We start from the raw sequence: 22,304 nt of genomic DNA, 5'->3' as shown, positions 1-22,304 counted from the left end.
GCCCAAATGATTGTTTGTACTGGGTTTCTAATGCATTACATGTTAGTACAGGCTTTCCAAGGCACATGCAATGAAAATAATTTCTCAGATTATTTCAGAACTTCAGTTGAGCAAGTTGAGCCATCTAGTTATTTTTTGTTGTAATTTGTTACATGCAAATAGCATGTAAAATAGTCTGTTTTCGTAGCCACATTGCACTTTGCTGTCTAAAAATCCCATGCCATCTGCAAAATCCATGTTAATTATACAATTCTAATACATTAAAATAACTTATGAATAATAGGCCAAAATAAACTTTTCATGTATGCATTATTTCTTAATATTAACCTCTCAGTTCAGATAGAATGAAGTTAATTGGAATTCCAGAAAAGTGCTCAAAGACTAATCTTTGTTTTTCTGTTTTTAGGTTCTCCATTCATTAATGCCATTATTCATAAAGGCTTTGATGAGCGTCATGCATATATAGGAGGAATGTTTGGAGCTGGGATTTATTTTGCTGAAAACTCCTCAAAAAGCAACCAGTATGTTTATGGGATTGGAGGAGGAACAGGCTGCCCCACACACAAAGACAGGTCATGTTATATATGTCATAGGTGAGCATCCTACCTATAGTGTAACGGTGGCTACCATCAACTAACCTGATTAGTTTTGGGGGCTCTGCAGAAGTCACGGGTTATCCTTGAATCTCACTTCTAATAAGTAAGGCTTAGCGGTGAGGTAAGAACAGCTGACCACCTTCTCCTCTAATAGGAGCAATGATGGCAAAGCTAATACCACGTAAAAACCAGATACATGTATACCAACCATGAATTGTAATGAACCTCCCTGCATCTGGGCTTTTCTCCCTGATGTTCACGTGCCTTTCTTCTTAATCAAGACAAGACTGAAAATGACTTCTACAGAACAAAGACACTCCAGTTCTCATCACATTTGAACTAAGACAACTTCTGTAAACAAGGAGGCTCTTTAATTTGCTTCTGAGCTTGCTAGTGAATTGTTCACATTAGGACAGGACATATAATTAACCTTGAAAAGTTCAACTTTAAAATATCAACTTTGCAATTAGTGACAGTCAAATGAACATCAGAATTTTAAATAAGATTTTAAAATTCAGAAGGTGGAGAGAATAATGGCTACTTCAGCTAGGAACAAAGCATGGTGCCCTCACTGAGAACAAATTCAGTGTGTGAAGTTTCAAGGAAGTAGCACAAACCATGTTTGATTTCCAGGTTCAACTCCATTCATCCCTGACTTCTCTGAAGTCAGTGGGGGAAAAAATGTTTCCCCTGATAATCAAAATACAAAAGAATCATACTTTACAAAGATCAGAATTTATTACATTTTTTAAACTAATCAAATTTATTTTTGCAGTCAGCTTCATGAGAAATATTTTTATTCAGTCAAGACCTTAAAAAAATTCATATATCCTTGAAATTCCTTATAGCAATTGATCTTAAAACTTATCTCTCTCAGCTATATTGTGAAAAAATTTCTAGTCATCAGTAGTTCTAAGACAGATGCCATATGGTCAGAAGGAACTTCTTTCCTATAAGACCTCTCTGGTTAAGAACACACAAATTGCTAAGGATATATAGCATACAAAAGCTACATTGCTTCAAACATAACTCCTGTGGAGACAAAAGAAAAAACCTGAATAAGCAATCAAAGTGAACCTAGCCAAGTAGCACACCCCTATATTCCCAGTGACTCAAGAGGATGAGGGAGACTGAGGCAGGAGGATCACAGGTTTGAGGTCAACCTCGACAACTTTCTCAAAAATTCAAAAGGACTGGGGATATAGCTGTGTAGTAAAGCTCCCCTAGGTTCAGTCTCCATTACCAAAAAAAAAAAAAATGTGAACCTAGATGGGAATTAGCAATCACTCATTTAAGTGAGACACGTAAGTTTATGTCTTCGCCAGCATTTCTTCAAAAACAGCTTGAAACCAAAGCACATGACTAGTACTTCTTTGGCAAGTACAGTCACAAGTAACTGGGAACGAGGGCACAAAAGACAGGTAGAAAAAGAGGCAGAGAAAACAATGATATGTATCTAGAAGCTAGGTCACCATCATTTCCTAACAAGTGCTATTGTTTGCTCAGCCCATGAGACATCTTCAGAGAAGCTGTAGGAATTATATTTTGTATTTCAGAATAGTAGTATATCAGTAGGGATGAATTTATCTACTGGCTCCTGTGTTGCATTGACCAACATTTGCCCCAGGGAATTAGTACCCCTACATTTTATCTACTGCATAATGTATCACAGTCTGCAAGTCATGCCAGGTGAGCAGACATGAGCTGGTACTCTCCATCTGCTCATCTTTAACCTGCAGTCTCATGGGCTGGCTAGGCAGGTCATGCATCTTCTATCCTCACCAGCCAACAGTAAAGCTTTGGGGCAGGAAGCAGAAAGCTAGAAGCCAGGACCTGTTTGGTCAAAAGGTGTGTTTCCCCAATCAATAGACAAGGATTCTCAGAACCTAATGACAATACATTACTGCCACTACTGTAGAGATAGAACTCAAAAAAAAAAAAAAAAACTACCAATATAGAGCAAGACCTATTTCTCTGGGACCTAAAAGAGAATAGGTGGCACCCAACCTAAAAAAGCAAGTTCAGGCAGGACTCAGTCATGCTAATAGATTCAATGCAAATTTTTAATTGGCTCAAAATATCTCTGGTCATAACACAAAGATCATACTTTATTACTAAAAGCAAATTATTTGAATAATAACTATTCACATTTAACTGTATGACTAATTGTATTAATTAGCTAAATTGTTTATCTCTCAGATTAGGGGTTGAATTTTTCTTTAAAGGGCTAGATAGTTATTATTTTTGCAGGTCATTTTTTCCCTGTCATAATGACTTAGCTCTCACTTGTAATGCAAAAGCAGCCGTAGACTCATTTGGAAACAAATGCATGGGTTTGTTCTATAAAATTGTATTTACAAAACAGGTGGCAGTCAGGAGAATTGGGTCCATGGGCTATAGTTATATAATTTTCTTTCTCATCAACCTTTCATACTTTTTGTGACATCTGCCCAAATTCATATTCACCCAAATAGTATGTACATTTAAGCCAAGTTTTTTTGTTAATGGTTCACTTTTATTAATACTATTTATCTTATCTCATTTTTTACTGTTTTCCCATAGTAAATAAATCTAATCTTAATTTCAGATGCTGTTTCCATTTTCTTGGTCTCTTTATATTCAACCTGTTTATTCATACAACACTCAGTTTCCTCTAGTATTTCCCTTTTCCCGTTAGACACAACCTAATACCAGTTATTTTCTATGGGTGATTTCTGAGCCACACCAAAACTACTTTAAACTAGAACTATTAAGCCTGATAATTATTTATAATAAATTATATGTCATATCCCATACCATTCCTAGACCTAAAATTTGAAAGCGACATGCAAGTTAGCTTTGCTTGTGTTAAGATTTTTGTAAAAAATTCAAAACCAGGGCTGGGGTTGTGGCTGAGCAGTAGAACGCTTGCCTAGCACATGGGAGGCCCTGGGTTCAATCCTCATAAAAATAAATAAAATAAAGGTATTATGTCCAACTACAACTAAAAAATAAATATTTAAAAAAATTCAAAACCAGCATTTACAGCTTCCTTCAAAGCATTGCTTTCTCTTTTTATTTAGACAAATGCTTTTCTGTAGAGTGACCCTTGGAAAATCCTTTCTGCAATTCAGCACCATGAAGATGGCCCATGCCCCTCCAGGTCATCACTCAGTTATTGGGAGACCAAGTGTCAATGGGCTGGCATATGCTGAGTATGTTATATACAGAGGAGAACAGGTATGTTACTCATCAAATATGCATAATCAAAGTTACTAAACATGTCATTACAGAATATGAGACTTATTTATAAGACTTAAGAAAACCTTTTAATAAAATATACACCTCATTGGTACCATTTATCACTTCTCACTTCAGGCACAAAATAAAGATGTGATTCTTTGACATTAACTTTGCATCAGTTACCTGTCAGCCAGGTAGTGGATTTTTTTATATGAAAGACTGAAAAAAAAAGGACAGCTGAGAAATAAAATCTTAGGTCTCATGCTGCTCTTGATGGTAGCTGTTCTGAATTAATGTTCTATAGTGTTTGATGACCCAAGAAAGCAGTGAAGAGCTAAGAGCAGCTGCCATTTGATGGATCTTCTTCATGGGTGTACTTACCATGGCTGGTTATATGATTTGAACCTATAATTCTGATCATAGTACTGTAGCTTTCTCAGTCATAAAGCTGCAGTATATTTTATTTTGTCAACTGCTTGGGGCTCCGAAGTAAAATTGGAAAAAATACTTATGGAAATATATACTTAATTCAAACCTATCTTTAACTCTCACAGTACTGCTTCCAGTGTGTCTGAAAACAAAAATTTTATAATCTTTGTTGAATTTCAAATGAATCCCATGATGAAAAAAATAACTTATAGTATTGCTTACTGCTATTGCTTTCAGCAGGCAGAGATAAGAAATTTATACACATATATGTCCACACAAACATATGTGCTTAAATGTAAATGAAACTGAGCCCAGGTCTTAATCTCTTATAACATTCCCAACTAGAAGGAACAAAGCCTTCTTGAAGAAACAGGTAATTTAAGGGCTGAATTAGGTACAAGGTGGACCTTAGATATCTTGTTATGCCACTGCTCAAAAATAAATAAAACAAAACCATGGGGGCACATCACAAAGATACAGAAGCCAGCTTGAAGGAGCTCCCACTTGACAGTTAAACACCAAAATAAGTACAGTAATGAATTTTAAACTTTTGGGGGAAAAAATAGGAATTTATTATTCTGTTCTGATAATAAAGGATAAATAAATGAGGGAGGAAGGGAGGCTCTTGATCACAGTAGGATGTCAAGGACAAATGGATAGTTCTGGAGAGAATATTGGAGTTGGAAAAATTACCATTTTGAACCATTATATGACTGCTAAATTTAGGTGCTAATTTCAAAAGGAGAATATTTGTATCATCTTTTTATTACAGAGTTACAAAAGAGGAGGGAAACACTAATTGCACATTGAAGAAAGAGGACAGTGCCTTGAACAGATAATTAAAATTAACATGAGGGACAGATGGGCATATAGCATGTCTCCAGAGAGCTATCCTAAGAAGGGCACCAACGTCATCTATGCCATATTCAGGCCCAAAATATATAAGTCTAATCAAAATGAACGTTTTTTTTTTTTTAAATGTGGAAAGATTGATTTTTCAAAACTGTCAGTATTACAAAAGAGTAAGACAAGAAATTTTCCAGATAAATGTGGCCCCTAAAATTTGTTGGTACTGGAAGTGAGAGGACACTATTAGATCAACTGATAAAACTGGAACAGTAGATAGAAAGAAGTATTTTATCAATGTGAAATTATAATGTTGATACAATACAAATTATCTATTTTTAGGAAATACAAACTGGCATCATATTTATGAGTAAAAGGCCCTAATGATGTATATAACTTAAATGTTTCAGGAAAAAAAAATAGGTGTGTGTGATTTTGTAGAAGGATGTACATGTATATATATCTAGATGGAGATGGGGGAGGTGAAAATGATAAAGCAAATGAGATGGATCTGGGTAAAGGTTATATAGGTGTGTGGGTACCATATTAACTTGCAATTTAAATTTGTAGTTGTTTCCAGATAAGTTTAGAAAAACAAACAAAAAATTTTCCATTTTTCTGTTTAAATTGCAAATTCCAGACTTGCAGAGAAAATGTTTTTACTTTGTTTGTTTGTTTTTTGTGGTGCTGGGGATTGAACCCAGGGCCTTGTGCATGCAAAGTAAGCACTCTACCAACTGAGCTATGTCCCCAGCCCCAAATGTTTTTACTTTGAATCAGTATTTATACTTGTGGAAATTTGTATTAGATATAATCAGTGATTGTCACACATAAGATTGTTGTTTATCATAATGAAAAAATTAACCTAAATATTCAGCACAATAGGCACTGGGGTGTGGCTCAGTTATAGAACACTCACCTAGCATGTGTGAGGCACTGGGTTCAATCCTCAGCACTACATTAAAAAAATAAGTAAGTAAAAATAAAGGTATTGTTTCCATCTACAACCAAAAAAAATGTTTTTAATTCAACAACATAGGTTAAATTTTAGTGTAATAATATGCCTGTTATTGCCTTGTATTGAGATTATAAGTGATTTGTTTTCTTTATCTTTCATTTCTAAATATATTATAAGTTATCTATAGTAAACATTTCTCTCTTCATTTGGATTGAAAGAAATAATAAGAAATGCTTAGAAAATAAAAGTAAGTTTACATGTCTGAAACGAATCATTCAACTATTTCCCAAGTAAAAGTTGACTTGGTAACTTTTAAAAGTCTGGCAATTTAGCTCAGTGGGATACACCTCTGGGTTCAATCCCCAATAACCAACCTCCCCTCAACCAAAAAAAAAAAAAAAGGCAATTCTTAGTGTTCATTTTATTTCAGGGAAGGATACTCATTCTTCCACATCCAAGTATTCTTGCCTTCATGGATAGTGTTAATAAATGTAGTGTCTACTAATTGAACAGTTTCTGGTGAATGATTTTTTCTGACTTTATGCAATTTTCCTTTCCCAACTTTTATATCATTCTCCTTAGTTACAAAGTCATCTTTATTCTTAGTGTTTGACACTTTCAAGAACACATAGATGTTATTTTCAGAAGATTGATGTAAGGAATATTATTTATTAGCGGGATTATTTCCTTAGGATTTAAAAAAAAATTGATAGGTAAGCTACACTTGAAAAGAATGGCTCTCATTATAACATACATTGAACTTAAAATATCAGGAGTATGTTTATGTGTTTTACACTTCACATTAGACATAAAGGAGAGATTCTCTCTTGGTTGCTACGGAGAGTTTGCCGGTTTTACTGAAATGGTCTGAAAAATGCAGAACATTTAACCTGGAGAAGAACAGACTATAGAATGGTTTTCCATTATACAGAATTACTCAAGAGTGTGTGACAGTCCCTTCTTCATCACTATGAGAAATAAACAGAGCATTTGAGTTTAAATTTTAGCATTAGGAATTTGGATTAAGGAAAATGTCCTGAATGTGAATTAACCAGAGTGGTTGTTGACTTTTAGGAACATAAAACAAGAAAAAATTCTGTTTTTTATAACCAGCATGGACTTAAAGTAACTTAACAGGAAGTAATGTCCATCCTAGTCCCTTTTAGTCTTGTAGTTTAATGATTTCTTTCCTTTAAATCCCTTTGAACTTTGATATAACTAATTGGTGTCTTAACTGTACACAGAAACAATTCAATAACCTAATTAGTAGGAACAGTAGCACTCATTAATAAGGGCCTTGAAGTAATCAATGCCATTAGAATCTTAGAATCTGACAAAAGTTTACATATGTCAGAAATCATCTTAAACAGTGAGCTACCAAAATGTGTATATCAGCGTTCCTGACTTCTCTGTTTAAGCAGCTTATCTACAAGCATAAAAGAAGGCATCATACCAAGTATCAGAGGGAGTAAACTTCATTGGGACATAAGAACTAGGAACAAGCTTCATGCTCACTTTTAACATACAGTATGTGCTCCTCACCAACCTTAAGATTCTTTTCTTGACCATTAAACCATCTGATTAACTACTCCGTGTTTCCATTTTCTATAAGTATATGAGATTTGTTACATTCTTTACACTAAACTCTAGAATTAACAGTAAGCGTCTGACCCGGCTTGTTTTAGTACCTAAAAAACTAAAATGCATTAAAAGCATTTCAAGAATTAAGCAGTATGCAAATTATAATAAAGTAACATTACAGACTCTTCAGTTATTCAACTTAGAAAGTCAAGAGATAGTTGATCTTGATTATTCCAAAAAACATACTAATTGATGGATCATTGCGATTTTTAACTCAAACCAGAGCAGACTGAAATTTTGGAAAAGAACCCAATGAATGATAATGGCTCTATACATGCATATCAACTTTTTAAAATACATTTATGTTTATTTTCTTTTTAAAATACTAGCTGAGACATCTTAGGAGGCACATCTCTATGTTGAATGATAATGATGGTACTAACATTAATAGTAATAAGCAACGCATTGAATTCTTACTATGACAGATCTATTGTAAGACCTTAGTATTTAGTCCTCATAAAAATCCAGGTATTATTACTGTTCACATTAATAGATGAGGAAAGCTGAGACATAGATGTGTAGTAATTTCTGTCACCTAGGATCAAAGTATACTAGTTATAAAGGATTCAAGCCAGGTACAGTGGCACACACTTATAATCCCAGCTACTCAGGAAGAAAGATCTTAAGTTCAGGGCCAACTGGAGCAACTTAAATATCCTCCCCAGCTTTTATAAAAAGAAAGAGCGACAAAAATTCAGTAACTCTATCACAAGGTTTTGTTTGTTTTTTTGTATTTTGCTTTTTAAATGTTAAAATGATTCAGTTTTTTTTTTTTTTTTTTTTTTTTATCCCATGTCTGTATGCAAGTAATTTATAGGTCAGGATTCAACAAATTATTTTGGGACCCGAAAACATTTTGAGTACCAAGAAGTATTATTTTTCAGCCACAGGACACTCTGAAATACTAAGCCTAGTTTTACCTCATGTTTATATTTAGGGTTGAAGAATTTTGCATAGTAAACAAACTAAGGGGTTTTTTTTTGTTCCTCCTTTCTTTCCAATAGCTATCTTCGTAGTGATTTCTGGTTAAGATTTGTAATGTTTTCTCTGGTCAGCCTTCATTTTTCTGCTCCTATGGAGAAGTGCTCATCCCATTCCATTTATTGAACTTTGTTTTATTAATTGCAAGAATTTAAAAAAAGAAAAAAGAAGTGCTGGGGGCAGGGAGCAAGTCTAAATCTGAGCCATTATCTTTCCCAAATATGATGCCTGTAATTTGTTTCTTAAAATGGTCCCCCAAACTGTTTCCTCTAGGTTATGGGAGACTCAACACATTCACCCTTTCTCCTAGCTCAGAGGGTGAACTCAGTTGGGCAGAATTCTTCTTTCATTTATCAGACTTTTATTGACCACATACTATGTGACAGTACTGTGCTGTATAACAGATATTAGTGCTGCCTTGTGCAGTTGTTTTCCTGTTTATGGCATGTGACTCTGTAAGAAGGGATGAACAGAATGTAACTATAGTTTTTAAAGTAGAATTAGGGGATTGGAGGTATGGGTCAATGGTGAGCACTTGCCTAGCATGTGCAAGACCCTGGGTTTCATCCCCAGCACCACACACACACAAAAGCAGAAACAACATCCAGTTTTCTATATTGTGAGATTTATACGTTTATATACAAACAAGCAGGTGGACCTCCTCGTTGTTCAGACACCTGTTATAAGATTGGATTTTGTAGGGTTCTAGGTCTATGTAGAATATTGTTTACAATCAGTAACCTCTGAAGCTTCCACATTAAATAAGGCTTTACAATTGTACCTGTCAGAAGAATGAATTGCTTTTCTTTTTGTCCGTAACAGGCATACCCAGAGTATCTTATCACCTACCAGATCATGAAGCCAGAAGCTCCTTCACAGACCTCAACAGCCGCAGAGCAGAAGACCTAGTGAATGCCCACTGGTAAAGACCAAGTTGATTCAAACCTGGGACTGGATTACAGTGGATTATTTCCAACAACAACAAAAATCAATATTCTGTAAATCCCTGACAGCCTAGAAATAAGCTGTTTGTCTTTTATAAAGCATTGCTATAGTGATGAATATAGTATGAGTAACTGATAACATACTCAACTGCTACTGTTCCCTTTGAGGAAATGTTTACAGGGGCGGCCTTTTAACATATCTCAGGCTCATTTCCATTGCAGTTATCCATTTCTAAAGCAAGGTCGCTTTGATCTACATTTGGAAATGGAAAAAAGAGAAGACGTACCAATATTGTTTCAAATGTTCACAACTTACACACTACATTTGCTTTGTTAGATATGGCATGTGGATATAGCAAATATGCACAGGCTCATTTTTAATTTTGTCCAAACACACATCATTGATGTTGGGGGTTTTGTTTATTTTGTTTGTTTTTTGGTTATTTTGAAAATGAGCCAGAGCCTTCCTGAGGATATTTTGCACAGAGTTATACTGACTAAAATCATTAACAGTGCAGCCCAAGCTTCTGGCTGAGCAAAATTCTATTTCCACATTTTGTGTTTGATTTTGTATCTGTACTTCTTGATAACAAAAATCGAGATGAAAAGGAAAAGCATCAAGTTTTAGTTTCCTTTAATGAATTGGCCCATCTGACAAGAGAGCTCCCAATTTGAGACAACGTCAAAGCTGGGGACGACTTCTTGCTCTTTCCAAAACAAGCCCCACTGCAGGGTTGTTCAGGATAGTGCTGGAAATCCCAGGAGAGCATAGCCAGGGAAATGTTAGAGTGAGGGGATTATGACTTCAGTTCCCAGGTGAAATGACTGGGGAGGCTGGGGAGGAGGAGCAGCATTAAGAACAGAGAGGACCAAGTGATTCTCTATCATTGTAGCCCAGAAGGAGCGACAGGACTCCTCAGAGAATAAATAAATATTCCCTTCACTTAATCTGTACCACCAGAATTGTCGCCCCCAAAATTAGCTGCCTTATTTCCAAAGTCAATGGAATTTTACTTCATTAGAGTCCCAAAAATTATTTCTTTATTGTCTCTTTAGTTTAGAAAGATCCTATGTAGTAAATAGATGTACACAAATGCAAGAACTTTTTTTTACTCCAGATTTATTTTGAGTGGCATGCCTCAAATAGTTTATAAAAGATCCCTGCACTAAATTTTTGAATCATTGCTTCAAACTTCTTAATATATTTAGACAAGGAAAACAAAAATTGAAACCAAAGCCTTTCAGTTATTTTTTTTAAATGAAGATGGTAAAGAAGTACCATACTGTTTTCTTTGTGAAAGTACTGCTTGTTTTAATCAACAGTTGCCAAGTGCACATTGACACAAAAAATTATCTCCTACAGTTCTTACATTGCCCTGTTCACCTTAATTTTCAAAAAGAAACTGCGTGCATTGTTTTATTTACTTGACATGCTGTACATCTACTCAGCTCTGAAGCAAAAGAAGCATAAACATGGTGGGAAAATAGGAAAAACGATATGACACAAACTTGCCATTTCAATTTAACGTCCTAAAAACTAATTTGGGTTTGTTGTTGTTATTTTAATGCAGGCTGATGAAGCTGTGACCTCCTTTAATCTCCAGAAGTGAAATAAAATGGTTACATGCAAAAATTCTAGAAATAGGTCTTGATATACACATTTTGCTCTCTCTCTTTCCTTTTTTTTTCTTCTTCTTTTTTTTTTTTTTCCTGCTTGAGTACAATGCTAGAACTAAGCATCCACAGAGTAGTTTAAATTTTGTAGCTGAATCTTGCATGGGTCCTCAAAATTAAATTAAGAATATTAACCTCAGTTGTTGCTTCTACTGAAGTTTCAGACCCAGGCTGGGTGTTTGTGTCTTGGCTACATGTTTAGTAGCACTAGAAGTCCATATAAAGCTTCCAAAATTGATAATAAGAGGGTTTTTTTTTTCTTCCTTCCCTTCTCTTTTGCTGTGTGTAACAAGGGGTTGAAGAAATTGCCATCTGTGTGGTTTTCAGTAGTCGTGAAGTGTGCATTACTTGCCCCATCCCCTGGCATAGTTTTAAATGGTAAAAACAGCTGTGATTTTTAGTTACGTAAAAGAGTTAATATGATATAGATATGGAAAACTTAATAGCTTCATTAAAAAGATAAACCACTACCCAACTGTGGTTATATGTTGTGTTGTTTCCATCACACTGACCAGATTAACGGATGTTCCAGTTTTAAACTTGAGCCTTACACTTGGGAAAGTGAACTGTGGTTCATTATTTAAACTGCCGGTGTTACATGTCTGATGTTTTGTGTACTGAGAAAAGATGCTGTGTAGTGGGGGGTGTTTGCAGTGCCTCTGGTCTTGTAATCATTCAAGTATGCAGTAGTTTTTGAAAGAATATTCTTATATTTTCTGCTGAAGAATGTGGGTTAAGGGAGGTATCACAAGAACCAAGACATTTTTTCAAAACTTGAAAACTAAGCGTCATCATGAGTATGCTCAAAAGTTGGCAAAAATTTATTACATTTGGAAATTACTTTTTCAGAGTAGTAAGAAGAACCTCTGGCATTAAATTAAGCTGAAATGTATTTAATTTCTTGTGTCTGCAATATATAGAAATACTAGCAAGATCGGGACTTCCCTAAAATGATGTGTTTCTCAAACCAAATGGAAGAGAGAATCTGAACATCTCCACCAGTTTTACCACAGCTGTAAATCAAAGGGGTTCTGTCTAGACCTGATGGTTCCAGTTTACCAGGTTTTGGCCAACTGGATACATAGCTATAAATTAAGTGTCCTAGACACTTTTCTCCTTGTACTTGACCTTCAGTTTTCCCCAGATTGCTAGTCAAGAATTTAAAATAGCTCCAAACATTACCTTTGATCTCACTCAGTGTCCTTCTTTCTTCATCTTAGAAAAGAAATCTAGGTACTTCTCCATTTTCATATCAAACCAGAACTTGGAGGCCTCATGCACTCTCCTCAGAAGATTCTAACCGAATGACAGCATGGAACCCAGAGTTTAATTCTATGCAAAATTACAACAGTACAACCAAGATTCTTATTTTCCTTTTCATTCTTGGAACTTAGAATTCCTAGCTTTTCAAGCAGCATAAGTAGAATAAACAATACCAATGTCTTCATGAAACGGCATCCTTGAGAATCATTGAGCTTGATGTTAGCCATGTCCCCTTGCTCTCAAAATAGCAAAGTACATTAGAATATACAGAGAAATGCCTGAATGTGACAAGCAAAAAAAGTAATATAGATTAATATTCTATCACAGATATTATACAAAAAAATAAAATTTTGGTTAACACTAGAAAACAACATAAGAATGCAAGAAGTTGTCTAGGTTTTTCTCTATTGCAGTATATTTCCCTATTGCACGAAGGATTATTGAATATTGCTCCCCCCACCCTTTTCAAACATGTGCACTGTCTGGATTCCTGTAAATGGCCTTGCAAACAGAAATGGTGTATTTTTAATCACTTTTCCCCAGTGTATTCACATCCCGTTAGTGTGATAGCTATGATAACAGCCTTCTTACTGTGTTTTCTGTCAGCCTAATTATCTTGTGTAGAGTTTTAGACTTTAGTCATTCAGCTTATATTCAAAACCAACATTAAAATAGGGTTTTACATGTCAGAAATTTATTTAAAGGCTGAAATTAATTTTGTTTGATGTCAAATCAATGACAAAAAATGAAAGTAATGTTTGAGCTATCATTTGACACATCTAGCATATAACAACGTAATGCATTCAAAAAAATACCATCCTAAAAAGTGAGGATTCTTCAAGCAACTCATGCATTCTGCATTTAATAGACAAGTAAATATTTCTAAATAAGAAAGCCTTAACTGTGGCAGAAACTTTTTAACCTTTTATATTCTAATAAATGTTGAAAAGTGTCCATGAGTCAGGCATATCTCCATGTATTTCATATCTGTTAAGCTTATTTCACAAGGGTCTATTTCATAAGTAATACTCCCTCACCTACAGTGGGGCTGATGTAATAGTCCATTCCAATGTGTCCGCATCTGAAATTCATCAGCTACCAGACCTTACAGTTTGGAGAAATGCTAGAAAGACTTCATTTAAAGCCTGTTAAGTTGATATATAATAACTTAATACCTTGAAGAATTTGAATGATATGAAGTTGTTTTTTAATCATTTTAAAATATAAACTATGTTGTATTACACTGAAAACCTTTCAGAGGCTGAAGATTTTATATATTCTGTAAGACCCAATATTGTTATGCTGTGACCAGCTTTAGTCTTCTGCCTAGAGTTTGGCCTCCTATGAAATGACACACTGGAGAAGATGCATTTTGACTCTTCATTCTTTCTCTTTTCATATTGCCACATCTACCTACCACCATCCTTTCAAAGAGTTTTCTTTATCTGTATACTCATTTCCATATACAGCAACGAATGCCCTTGGTTGATTCAGAGCTTTGCAGAGAACTGCAGTTAAACATTGTAGTGGGATGTAACCCACACACCCTCTCACCTCTCCACCTCACACCCTCTCACCTCTCCCAAAGTTCTGGATGACAAACTAGAAAACACCTCAGTGAAATTAAGTAGTAGCCTAGATCCAGAAAATGACCTTGACCATATAACCATTGTGTTCATTACATAGAACACTTAATGTGCATATGATACCTGCTTCTGCTCCCATTGGTTTAAGCTTATCTTTGTGGTAGTAATATTTGTCTTTGTCACCTACAAAACTGAAAAGGTACTTTGATCAACAAGGTTTCTCAAAAACATTTACAAAACCAGCTTGGAGGAAATTAGAGTGTTTCCTGGCAGCAGCATTTGGAGTAGTAATTGTATTTCTCATTGTGATGTTTGTCTGTGTAAGTAACCAATGTAGTGACCCTTTGGTTTGTTATTGGTGTTGTTTTTATTTTTAGTCTGTGACCCACCAGTGGCAGGTGGTTCCAACCCCTGCTTCTTTCTTTTTACATTTGTCTATTTGTAGGATTGCCAGATAAAACTCAAGATGCCCAGTTAAATTTGAATTTCAGACAATTTTTTAGCTTAAGTACATTTCATGCAAAATTTGGCATACCCTTATCATTAAAAAAAAAAAAGAACTATTCAATGTTTATGTGAAATTCAAATTTAATTGAACACCTGGATTTTGTCTTTTTCTAAATCTGGCAATTCTACTGATTTAGTCATGGAAAACCACTTACAGCATGTAAATTCTTCTAGTCTTCATTATCGTTTCCCTGGAATAGAAGACCTTTTTTCTCTCACCCTCTATTTATTTCCAAAAGAGGGCATCAAGGAACTTTACCTGCCTCCATGGTAGGTTTCTATTTAAAACATATTTGTGATCATATTTAACCTGTAATTGTGCTTTGGCTTAACGTCTAACTTACAGTACTTGTAATTGATTAATATTCAATAAAAACATTTGTAAAGTATACTATGTGTAGATAACAGCTCTTAAGTATTTTCCTTTCATTTCATTCTGACCAACCCCACACAAATGACCTGAAACCATAGAATTCACATAGCCACACTCCTTCTGTTTTCCTAGTAAGATCTAGGTTTGAGGTGCCTTATCCTCACTTTAGCCATTGTGGGAGTTTACGAAAGTATAGCAATGGCAAGAGAAACATGGGTTCTTTCAAGAAACATCTCTTAAAAGGCAGTGAACCAGAGTCAGAGCTCACACCAGTTCGAAGGGCAGCTCATAGGACCTCTTGGTTGGACTTCTCAGAGGCTCCCTCTGTCCACCTCTCACATTGGAGAAGGGAAGGGAAAGAAAACCAACTTAAGTCATGGTAAATATTAAAGACCTAACACAGTGCCTGGCATAGAGAATGGGGGAATTTTACCATTTCTTCCCCCATCATTTCTCCTTACTTGGATCTCCAAGTTCCTTCTTTTTTTTTTCCCCCTGAGCCACATCCCCAGCCTTCTTTGGTTTTTATTTTGAGACGGACTTATCTCAAAATACTTTCCCCTATCAGACCCAGCATTGTTACTATGTACCAACCTCTGACCATGTGTAGAGTCTCAGTATGTAGAAATGTAAACAAAAAGAGTTGATGCCAATATGTGATTTTTATGTCACCAGTGTCTCATGAGATCAAATTCTAAACGCTTTTAGACTCAGGTGCTCTGCTTTGATTATCCTGTTAGAAAACTAGAATATCTGAATTGTGCACAGAAAGCAAGTGGACTTTAAAATAACAGAATTTCAACAGCTTGGTTTTGCTTGATGATACAGAAATATCTGATTTTATAACTCAAAACCACAGTGGGTGGTTACTTAGCTAAAGGGCAGAGGCAGAAGGCTACAAATCACTTGCTAGATAGGATTTATTTTTCTTGCAAATAATTTTATTTAAAAAATAAATCCAATCAATATAAAGGGATGGGTGTTTCTTAGGCAGCAAATTTTAAAGAACTGTTTTTTAATTCCATTGCCTATAGTGCTTGGGTTCTTGGGACACATCTCAGAATAGAGGCAGTATACCCTATTTATAGCACAGTAAACCTTTATCTTTTGGTTTGGCTCACTCTTCCTCATTTTATAATCCTAAAGAGCTCAAAAGACCTCCATGTTAAAGGCACCTGATTCTACATTGGAAATAATAAAAGAGATAATCTGCTCCCATCCAGTTAGGACCTCACTGCCAGGGTTTCTGGTTGGCATCTGCTCTGAAGGTCTGGACATAGGAAAAGGAAGTAGAAAGGGTGTATGTCTTCATTTTGGCCAATTTCCACCATAAAACTGCTTCAAATATGGTAGTAGGTCACATGTTGATTTTGTTAATTGGATTCTTTACATACTTTTCCTGGCTAAGGACTTATTTATAAAGTAAATCTGTTTACGTTCATAATTTTGCTTACAAGTCAAAAGTAATAAAAGTAAGGTAACAGTGGATGGAATCATTGAGGGCATGGAGAGGCCAAAGTTGTCAGGAAACCAGTGTCTGCCGCATACCCCTAGGGTTCCTTCATAACTCCAAGAGTGCTCTATGCCTCTACTTTCGTATTCACTAAACAGGAATACTATCTGCCAAATAGTTTGGAAGATATCAAAGTTAGACAAATCAAATGCTTTTGAGATGCTAGGAGAAAATGAAAGCACAATGAATGTAGATGACTAGATAAGTCTGTTAGTGCAGCTAATTTGTTGAAACACTATTTGGATTAAATAAGACCCCAGTCTCCACTTGCTAGCCATAGAACCAGTGGGCAGTTTCCTCCCAGTGCCTGTTTCCTCCTCTTTAAAAATGAGTACATTTATTACTATGTTTCATAGTCTCTGAGAAATTGACTAATTTTACAGCAAGTGGGTTTTGGTTTTGGTTTTGTAATCCAAAAATTGACTCCATTGTCCTTCCCACTCCCAAAGAGAAAGCACATGGTTGGCCAGAAAGGGGATTAGAAGAAATAAAATCTGCATAATTGGCTTAGACCCCTTGAAGAGTTTTCTGCTGGATTGAAGCCCAGGGTGCTGCAGAGTAGAACCGGAAGTCCAAAATCAGATCTAAAGTTTTGGTTGCTCCCTATGGATGCGGTAATGAGAATGGAGAGTTTTATAGGAATTTACATTTGGAATATCGTCTATTATCAATGATCACAGTACAATGCATTTACCCAAATACTCGGAAAGGAAAACCTAAACAAGATCTGGATTAGACTTTGGAAGACTACCACAGACCCAAGGCAAATGTAGGGGAAGGAGTTGGGAGAAGGAGTTGTTGAGTTGAATCTGATTCCGTCATTACCATCTAATAGTGTTATCTCATGGTGATAGCCAGGAGTGAGAGAAAGGCAAAAGATTTATTCAACAATTGTTTTAATTGAACTCTTCCAAACTAGTTAATCGTGATGAATATTATTTTTATTGTCAACTATTATTGTTTAGCTATCTGTGTGTGTCTGACCTCTCTCTAATCAGATGGTTCTTTTTTTTAAATGGCCCGGGCCATTGGATCCCCAGTATAGCCTTTCACAGTGCCCTGAACATTGGTTCTATTTCCAGAATGCACTTGAGTAAACTAGCATATTGGCAGATCAATCTTTAATAAAGGGTGTATAGATGAGTCCTGGTAAATCACTCTAAGCTGGTCACATATTATAGGATGAAGATGTAAATGGAGAATAACGCATAGACTGAAAATTAGAATGAGTCTTCAGAGATCATCTGGTCTAGCTGCATTATTTTATTGATGAACATACAAGAATGTGAACGAGAGTAATGAGAGGAGTATGTGTGAAGATGCTATGGGCTGGGAAAGGGCAAGAGGAACCCTGCTAGGTCCTGGAAATATTCCATATCTTGTTCTGGATAGTGGCTACATAAGTGTATACATACATAAAATTCCTTGAGCTCTACATTTAAAATTTGCACATATAATTGAGGTTATAACTCAGTTTTTTTAAAAAGGGGGATATAAAAAGTAGATTGGAATCTGTACTTGTGTAAGTGAGACTTAATAACTTTGACTTACGTGGGCTATTCATGGGAAAGTACCTTCTGTTGATGTATTTTGGTAGTATATTTTGTGCATATCAACAACCTGATTACAAAGTTTATATAGAAAGGAAAAAGACCCAGAATATCCTACACAATGTTAAAGAACAAAGTTGGAAGACAGATACTACCTAACTCTAATATTTATTATAAAGCCATGGTAATCAAGATGGTATGGTACTGGTGAAGGAATAGTCAGTCAGATGAGTGGAACAGAGTCGAAGGCCCAGCAATAAACCCACATAATCAACTGATCTTTGACCAAACAGCAAAGGCAATACAGGGGACGGAACGACTAGCCAACCACAGGCCAAAAAAAAATGAATCTAGGGATAGACTTTATGTCCTTTACCAAAACTAAAATGGTAGCAGATCTAAATGTAAAACATAAAACAAACTCCTGGAAGATAACCAAGAAAATAAGAAGACTGTGGCTTATGGCCATCACTTTTTTTAGCTAAACACCAAAGGTATGTGTGAAAGAAAGGATTGATAAGCTTCATTAAAATTTAAAACTTTTGCTGTGTGAACAACATTGTCAAGTGAAAGAGAAGACAAGCCACATGTTGGAAGAAAGTATTTGCAAAAGTTACATCTGTTAAACAGCTAACCCAAAATAGAAAACTCATAAAAACTCAACAGGAAAATGAAAAAAAATGGTCAAAAAATAGACAAAAGGTCACACTAGACACCACTCTAAAGATATATAGATGTCCAATAAACATGAAAATTTGTTCATCATCATGTATCATCAGAAAAATGCAAATTAAGTATATGGAGACAGAAGTTCAGAGATGTGAATAAGCATAGCACAGAAGATTTTTAAGACAGCGAAACTGCTCTGTTTGTTACACTGGATACATATTGTTATACAAATGTCAAAACCCATAGAATGTACACCAAAAGTGATCCCTGATATAAACTATGGACAGTGGGCAATGTGGATGTCATCAACTGTAACAAATGTGCTGCTATAGTGGGGAATGTTGACTGGTGGGAAAGAGAGGCATATGGGAATTCTATGTACTTCCTGCTCAATTTTGCTATATTTCTAAGAGTGCCCTTTTTAAAAATGTGTTTTTTAAAGAGAGACGCGAAGAATAGAAAAGGCCATGCTTTGTGCAGCTGTGGAGAACCTTCCCTGACCACCTACTAAAAGCCCAGGCTGCATTCTGATGCACAGTGTAGCTCAGGTGCTCATCTCTGAACCTTGCCCTGTGGCTAATTGGGTGGGATTATGTTGTTTAATTTAGGCCTGACTCAGGGGCTTCCCCTGAAGCATGTGGAAGAATGGGTATACCCATGAATCAAATGGGGTGCTATTATTGAAGGATGAGAATTGATCTGTGCTGAACAGCAGAAACAGCAAGGGAACATTATAATGAGTGACCCCTTAATAAATTCAGTAGCTTCCCCCAGAACTCCCATATTACAGTGAGTGGGGAGCCAGTTTCCTAGTTACTGCTCTGATCAGACAGATGTCCTGCTGTCACAAGTGACCTGAGCTCCATTTTCAGGTTATCCTGGCTCCTTTCTCTGCTGTCACCAGGAGATTCCAGAACACAAGTGGGAACTTTGCCAATTCCAGAAGAGAAAGTATATGCCACTTAACATGTAAATCCTGGGGTGGGCTGGAAGAAATCCTTTAGAGAATGAACAGTTATGAAACCCTCAATATCAAAGGTGATAGCTCTCTCCAAAGTTTTCTCCTCCAGGAGGTATGTGGGGAAATTGACCACTTTGCCTGTTTCTAATCTTTGTCTCTGCCTTTGCCTGTCCTCCTAGCCCCTCACTACTAACCCTCCCATGAAAGGGAGCCACTGGCCCAGCTGGTTAGAACTGAGGACATCCATTGGCTCATTGAACTACATTTTTTTCATCAGGTGGGGTTCCTGTACTTTGAAATGACCTCGTATCTCCTCTTCTTTTCCCTGCCATAGTCTGTACCTTCCCCTGTCCCTTCCGTCTCAACTAGGAAGTGTGGGATCTGCATCTTGGGGGATAAAAAGTTAAGAGGTCTAGGCTGAGTAATCCAACTCAGTTCTTACAAAAAAGCCCATCATTGGAAGATAATAAATGCCCATTTGATATATGGTATTTATTTTTTTAACCTTTTTGGAATGAATATTTCAGTTTGAAACTCCCCACCCTTGTAGAGATGTGACCTCAGAGATCCAAAGGCGTGAGTTTAGCAGGGGCTCACAGAGATGTCTGCAAAGCTCCCCCATATTACAGTGGTGGAGGATTCCAGTACACATTTCTGTTTGCTCTCCATGTCCTGCACTTGCATGGTCTCTGTGTCACTTACTGTACAAAAGCAAGATACCTCAAGTGGATGCAGAGAGAAGGATGCATAAGAGAAGACGTGAGGTGAGCTATGCAGGAACAGGGGGTCTGGAACTAGAATGAACTTCAAACGTTCCTTGCCTCCGTTTCCTCCTTACACTGCTTTTACAGTCCTCTACTTGCTGCATGTCTTTATCTAGGGATAGGTTTGTCTTTTTTAATGTTTCTGGAGAGATGAAGCAGGTACACAATAAGCAGCAGCATGCATGATTGATGGGAACTCTTGATTCAAACGTGGCTCCACCAAGCATCTGTGATCTTGACCGATTTCTGTGCCTCTCCGCCCCCATCTATAAAACAGATTGTACTAGGACCCACATCTTATTAGAGATGTGGATTAACAGTATCTGTGGACTGACCAAGGAAGTGATCATGTTGAGATTCAGTGACTATCTGTGCCTCCATAGGAAATAAGAGTAGCTGATTAGTAGTGTCTGTCATGGGAGCAAGAAGATAAAGCAGCTGCTGCTCTCAATTTGATGTACTTCTGTTGGATTACAGGAAGAACTGAAGCAAGATCCTTGGAGTCAACATATAGGGTGCACCCCAGTCCATCTGGGAACTTTGAAAGACCTAATCTTCCACACCCCAGGATACTGAAACCCCATCAGAAGTTTTGGTTCTTGGATACTATCTCAGATGACAGTTATATCTGTATGAAGGGTAACACTCGCATGTTTAGGTTTTTCTAGATCACTGTTCCCTGGTGTTGTACAAATGGCTACAAACGTGTTTTGGCTCTCCTTCCAAGAGATTTGAATCAGAGCAGGCTCGCAACTCTTTGACCAATATAGTAGAACCTAAGTAACATGCTGTGACTTCTGAAATGAAATCTTAAGTGCAACCAACCCCAGTCACTCTGCTCAGGCTGGCTGAAACTGACCTGAGGAGTCATCCTTACCATCGTGTCCTATGATTGGCACACAGTGGATTCTTGGATGAAGCACACTCCTGTCTCTTACCATTCGATTTTCCCTCTCTCCCCCCACTACCAGAGAAACCAGATTGTTAGACATTATTATCAGCTTTCTCCTCTCACCTGCCTTGAATGGTGTTCAGGAGGGGAAAATGTGCTCACTGCTCTCACCAGCCGGTCTCCAGTGCAAATGCTACTAAGTATTTAGAACCTGGGCCTGTCTGCGATGCTGGGTGAGAAAGAGCATTTCAAATCCTTCAAGGTCCCAGGATTCCTCCCCTTCTGATAGCAACACAGTTTTCAAGGAAACACTAAACCAAAGCAGAGGTGGTTGAAAATGTATTTATTTTTCTTCAAATGATCTTTTCCAAGCAATAAATAAAAACAGACATGTTTACTTTTCTAAAAAAACAAAACCAAACAAAAAAAATCCCGTAAACTATATACATCCTACAGAAATACAGGCATATCAAATGTAGAAATGACATCACTCTGAGAGATGGGGCTATTTACACGTTACAAGTATTGCGTTGCTGTCCTTTAAGAAGTCTCTTATTGTGTGACTCAAACTCTAAGGAAGGACAGGGTACTGGAGGAAAAGGTACTGCTTCAAAAAGACCCCTTCCATTTTTCTTGACAAGAAAGTTCCACGGAGAAACAACACCCAGACACTGTACCGTGTCCAATAACTGCACTCCTCAGATGGCTTTGGAGGAACATGAAAGGGTGTCTCATTCAGGAACATCAAGGAGAAACCATCTCATCCTTCAGCAGGACTGGAATTGGCAATGAGACCCTACCAAGCCAGTGGTCCACTGCCCAGAAACAACCCCCTGGCTGTGGTTCTGTGAGACAAGCCAGCTCTAGGTTGGCAAGACCCACCTGCAGTGGCGCTCTGCCCTCTAGGAAGCAAGGCGGTCTCTCTAACTTGGCAG

General features: G+C 36.7%; 1 protein-coding gene across 2 annotated transcripts in view; it reads left to right on the top strand.

Moving 5' to 3' along the window:
* The window catches only part of Tnks (tankyrase), a 200,239-nt gene extending 185,203 nt beyond the window's left edge, over positions 1-15,036 (top strand). Inside the window, exons 25-28 of one of the 2 annotated variants that reach the window (XM_046466386.2) lie at positions 407-593; positions 3,659-3,815; positions 9,496-9,595; positions 12,512-15,036. In XM_046466386.2, coding sequence (XP_046322342.1) covers positions 407-593; positions 3,659-3,815; positions 9,496-9,582 — 431 coding nt within the window. In that variant the 3' untranslated portion in view covers positions 9,583-9,595; positions 12,512-15,036. Of the gene's footprint in view, positions 1-406; positions 594-3,658; positions 3,816-9,495 lie in introns of both variants that reach the window. The other variant, XM_046466385.2, reaches the window with a different exon arrangement.
* The last annotated feature ends 7,268 nt before the right edge of the window (positions 15,037-22,304 follow it).

This window comes from Marmota monax, unplaced genomic scaffold (assembly GCF_021218885.2).
Source record: "Marmota monax isolate L192 unplaced genomic scaffold, Marmota_monax_Labrador192_F-V1.1 WCK01_AAM20220418_F8-fsc00369, whole genome shotgun sequence".
Classification (NCBI taxonomy): domain Eukaryota; kingdom Metazoa; phylum Chordata; class Mammalia; order Rodentia; family Sciuridae; genus Marmota; species Marmota monax.
The sequence above is the reverse complement of the archived record's forward strand: the minus strand, read 5'-3'. Positions and strand labels throughout refer to the sequence as shown.